This window comes from Sinocyclocheilus anshuiensis, unplaced genomic scaffold, assembly GCF_001515605.1.
Source record: "Sinocyclocheilus anshuiensis isolate Anshui unplaced genomic scaffold, SAMN03320099.WGS_v1.1 scaffold988, whole genome shotgun sequence".
Taxonomy (NCBI): domain Eukaryota; kingdom Metazoa; phylum Chordata; class Actinopteri; order Cypriniformes; family Cyprinidae; genus Sinocyclocheilus; species Sinocyclocheilus anshuiensis.
In genome coordinates this window covers 565,769-570,027 of record NW_015548246.1, presented here as the reverse complement: position 1 = coordinate 570,027, position 4,259 = coordinate 565,769, and the positions used below count along the sequence as shown (strand labels likewise).

The window sequence follows — 4,259 nt, the reverse complement described above, 5'->3', positions numbered from 1 at the left end:
CTGTATTAACTTGCTAGTATCTGCTAAATATGACAAATATGAACTGTTTTCTTATGTTCAATGAAAATTACTAACTTAATATGCCTTTCACAACGACCATAATGTTTAAGCCGTTTAAAAAAATACATACAAAATTATCAAATGAATTTGTATCCGAAACACAGGCTAAAGTTTAAGTGTATTTTGTTCGGATTACCCATAACTCTGTTACATTGATTCAGACTGGCGATTCACGGAACAAATCAAATGAATCATTTAGGCAGTTTGAACCAATTTCAAAATGTAGTGAAAGTAAAAGTCAACAGAGCCATTTATACTTGAGTTAAGTAAAAAAAAGAAGTACTGTTCAAATACGTTTGTTTATACTTCTTTACTACACCTCATCTCAGGCTGAAGTACTGTATGTACTATGAAGGAGTTCCTCAGGGTTCACTGCTGAGCCCTGTAGAGTTCTAGAACTTTACCCAGCATCCTCTTCGCGCTCAACATGGAGGAACTGACGGTGGAGGTCCGTGGCTCCAATGGAGCTTATTATAAGGTAAATACACGATTTTACTCCATCCTCTTTTACTATACACACGCATGTGTCTCTTAAGACAGCGAGGGTGATAAAACCTTCAATAAAATATAGAAAAACGAGCCATATCATGTACATTTGACGCGTTTAAATAGTGCTCGACTCTGTGGCTGTTAGCCGTTAGCCGGTTAGCAGCTGCGTGAGGATGATATTTAAATAAGAAAACATGACTTCATTCAGTGCTAACGTTTATTTAACCTCGACTAGAAATACAAAAGTGGTTTGCATTAGGAGAAAACGAGTTTCAAGGTCAGAATAACTTACTTTTGGTTTCAGTTTATCTGCTAACGTTAAGTTGGTTATTATTCAGTTATATCGCTTTTCAACGATTTATTTGAACAGAACCACAATGAATGTTTAGATAAAAGCTAATAATACTTCAATACTAAAATAAACGCCAGTAATTGGGCATTGTTGCTCATTACAAACATGCTATCGGTCATATTCGTTGGTTTTACTATCGTGAAGCTCATAATAACCTGTTTACTATTCAGAAGCGTTTATAATTAAAACAAGCTGTTTAGTTGAGCAAGTGAGACTGATATGTGGTTTCAGTTGAGCTAAAAAGACGCCAGGAAGCTCATATTCATAATTTAAGGTGTGGTCAGAAATGATCAGATCATATGCGTATTGTATTCCCAGACCAGATTTTGATTCTCTCAAGAAATGTCCAAGTAATGTGTCTGAAGTTTGGTATTGTGTAGTACTTCCTCTATACATCATGCATGAATATATAGCTTTCTACACAGAGTAGGCTATATATGACTAAACACAAGTGCCAGTTGGAAAGTCTAATTGAAGTTATTATTCCATCTCCATCTCAGGCTTATGTCGATGCACGTCAGCTGTTCAGTTTCCATCTGCAGCTGTCATTCAGCGCAGCAGATATTTTAACGCCGGTCTATTTTGAGATGAGGTTTAGGAGATACCAACTTCCATTTTGGAGTCAGTTGGCATTGAGAGGCAGTGCTGACGGCCTAGTATTGAAATATCAGTTTATTCTTATATAATAACTAATTGATTTAATATTTGATTGAGTACACTGAACAAAATAATACCCCTTTTTGAAACATTTCATATATTTCACACTTCATATAAACGAGCTCATATATCACACTTCATATTGTTCTCGTGTGCATTCGGCTGGGAAAACAATTATTTAGTGACGGACAAGACTACAGTGTTAGTATTTTATATAACATTTTTTAAATGTGTTTTATAATATATTATCCCCCGGTTTCACAGACAAGGCTTAAGCCTAGTCCCAGACTAAAATGTAAGTCTGAGCTGTTTCAACTGAAAGAAACTTGCACTGACTGATCTTAAAACATATCAGTGCCGTTGTTTTGTCTCAAGATGCACACCAGTAATGTTTTTTTTCTAAAGCACTTTTATAAAAATGACTTAAATGTCCTAATTGAACTATGGCCTAATTCTGGCTTAGTCTGAGCACTATCTGTGAAACCAGGCCTACAATTTTTAAAAAAGCTTATTCTGTGGTGCTTAATATTTTTAATCGCGTAACTTTGGGATAAGTGTTATTTTAGTATTATTTAAATATTATTGTTTTCGTTGATATTTTGAATTAGCTTTCAGTAAACTTCATATTACTTTTTTAAGCTTCATTTCAGTTAATTTTCACTTAAATTTGAACTAGACTTATTTTTTGTTCAGTTTTGTGTCTAATAATTACATTTAATTTGAGCTTTATTTCAGTTAACAAAAATGTTTAGCTAACACTGTTTTCACAGATAATTTAGTATTTAGAGTAAATTTAGAAAATTTAGCATTAGTGGATTCTCACTCGCACTTGATGATGCTTTTATTAATGCATGTATTTATTATTTTTATTACTAATATTTATACTTTATTTGATTTCAGCTTTATTTAAATTCACGATAATCGTAATAGTTTTAGTTAACGATAGTAACCCCGCTTCACGCAGCAAATTCGCAACTTGTATAATAATGATAACATTGGTGGATTCAGTTTTTAACAAAACTTCCTTTTTTAACAAATCATTCTATCGGTTGACGTACTTGTTTACATTTATTTTGATAACTAATACTACATCTCATTATTCCAGGGCTTTGTCAAAGACGTTCACGACGACTCGCTCTCCGTTTCGTTCGAAAATAAGTGAGTAGAAGCTAATAGTTTCCAATCAGGACATTAATGCTTTTGAAACGAGCTTTGGTGGATGAGCGTCATTATATGAAAATTATTTTCTCAGCTGGCAACCTGAAAGACAAGCTCCCTTCAGCGATGTGCGGTTACCACCTCCTGCTGACGGCAAAAAGGAGATCACCGAAGGAGAAGAAGTGGAGGTGAAATGTGAAATATACGTTTATATTATTAGTATTGTGCAGCCTTTCCCAGCTAGAAGCTTTTAAAAACTCTTTTAAAGTGAACTCACTTAAAGAGTTTAGTATAATCTTGCCAGAAAAAGTCGTAGAATTTATATCATACGTTAATGTAAAAAATCTTAACTCGTGTTTGCTTTTTTGCTGGTTTTTATTGTATTTGTTATACTTGTATTTTTTTTATTGTTTTTGCCATGAAAATAGCCTAAGATGCTGACGTGGCATTAAATAAAAATATGCTACTACTACTACTACTAGAAGCTCTTAACGCGTGTTGTTCTGTGTTCAGATTTACTCCCGAGCGAACGAGCAGGAGCCCTGCGGCTGGTGGCTGGCTAAAGTGCGCATGATGAAAGGAGACGTGAGTGTGACGCGCCCAAACTTTCTGTTTCTCCAGAAGAGCTCGGAGTTCACTTTCACTTTTGTTTCCTGCAGTTCTATGTTATCGAGTACGCCGCCTGTGACGCAACCTACAATGAGATCGTGACGTTCGAGCGTCTCCGCCCCGTCAACCGCAATAAAGCTGTGACGAAGAACACGTTCTTTAAGTGCAGCGTTCCTGTGCCAGAGGATCTCAGAGCAGCGTGAGTACAGGCCTCAGTATGGGGCGTTTGGACACAAACATCACTGTTATTAATATAAATAAGAATTTAGACAGTTACAACTAAATCATACTTCACGAGGTGCATCCTGGGATGTTAATATTTACTATTTATATATAATATATTTTATATTATATCAAATATTTATATAATATCTAAACAAAAACTCAGTTCTTGTTACGAAGATAGCCTTAGATGCTGACATGGCAATACAAATAAATAACTGCTACTACTGTTAATATCTAAACAGAATAGAAGCTGGCACTTGTATTTGGTGTTTTTATTTTTTTCATCTCATAACTTTTGGATTATTGTTTTATTATTGTTGTTTAAATTCTATTATAGTTTTTATTGATGTTTTGGATTAGCTGCTATTTTGGTTTAATTTGTTTTTAGTTTAGTTTTAGTTTTTATTTATGTGCCATTGTTTTCCAGTTTTCTTTAAAAAAAGGTAATCCAATATATTAAAAATAAATACAAATATAAAAGTAATATAAAATATTTTATATAAAAATGTAATATTAAAACTTAATATAAATATTTAAAAACGAAATTATTTGAATTTGGAAATACACTTGTGAATGTTTGAATTAGCTTTTCTTTTTATATTTTCTCATAATGTAGTTTCTATTTAGGTTAAATTTATTTGTACTTAAGTTTTAGCGGGTTTTTTTGTTTGTTGTTATTTTCAAGTCTTCCTAAAAATAAAGTTTTTTA

General features: G+C 33.2%; 1 protein-coding gene across 1 annotated transcript in view; it reads left to right on the top strand.

Annotated features, from left to right (window-relative positions):
- Positions 1-433: 433 nt before the first annotated feature.
- LOC107655258 (FMR1 autosomal homolog 1) overlaps positions 434-4,259 on the top strand; it is a 15,378-nt gene continuing 11,552 nt past the window's right edge. Inside the window, 5 exon segments of the mRNA XM_016442705.1 lie at positions 434-538; positions 2,664-2,716; positions 2,811-2,904; positions 3,230-3,301; positions 3,376-3,524. Of these exon segments, the coding sequence (XP_016298191.1) occupies positions 488-538; positions 2,664-2,716; positions 2,811-2,904; positions 3,230-3,301; positions 3,376-3,524 (419 nt within the window). The 5' untranslated portion in view covers positions 434-487.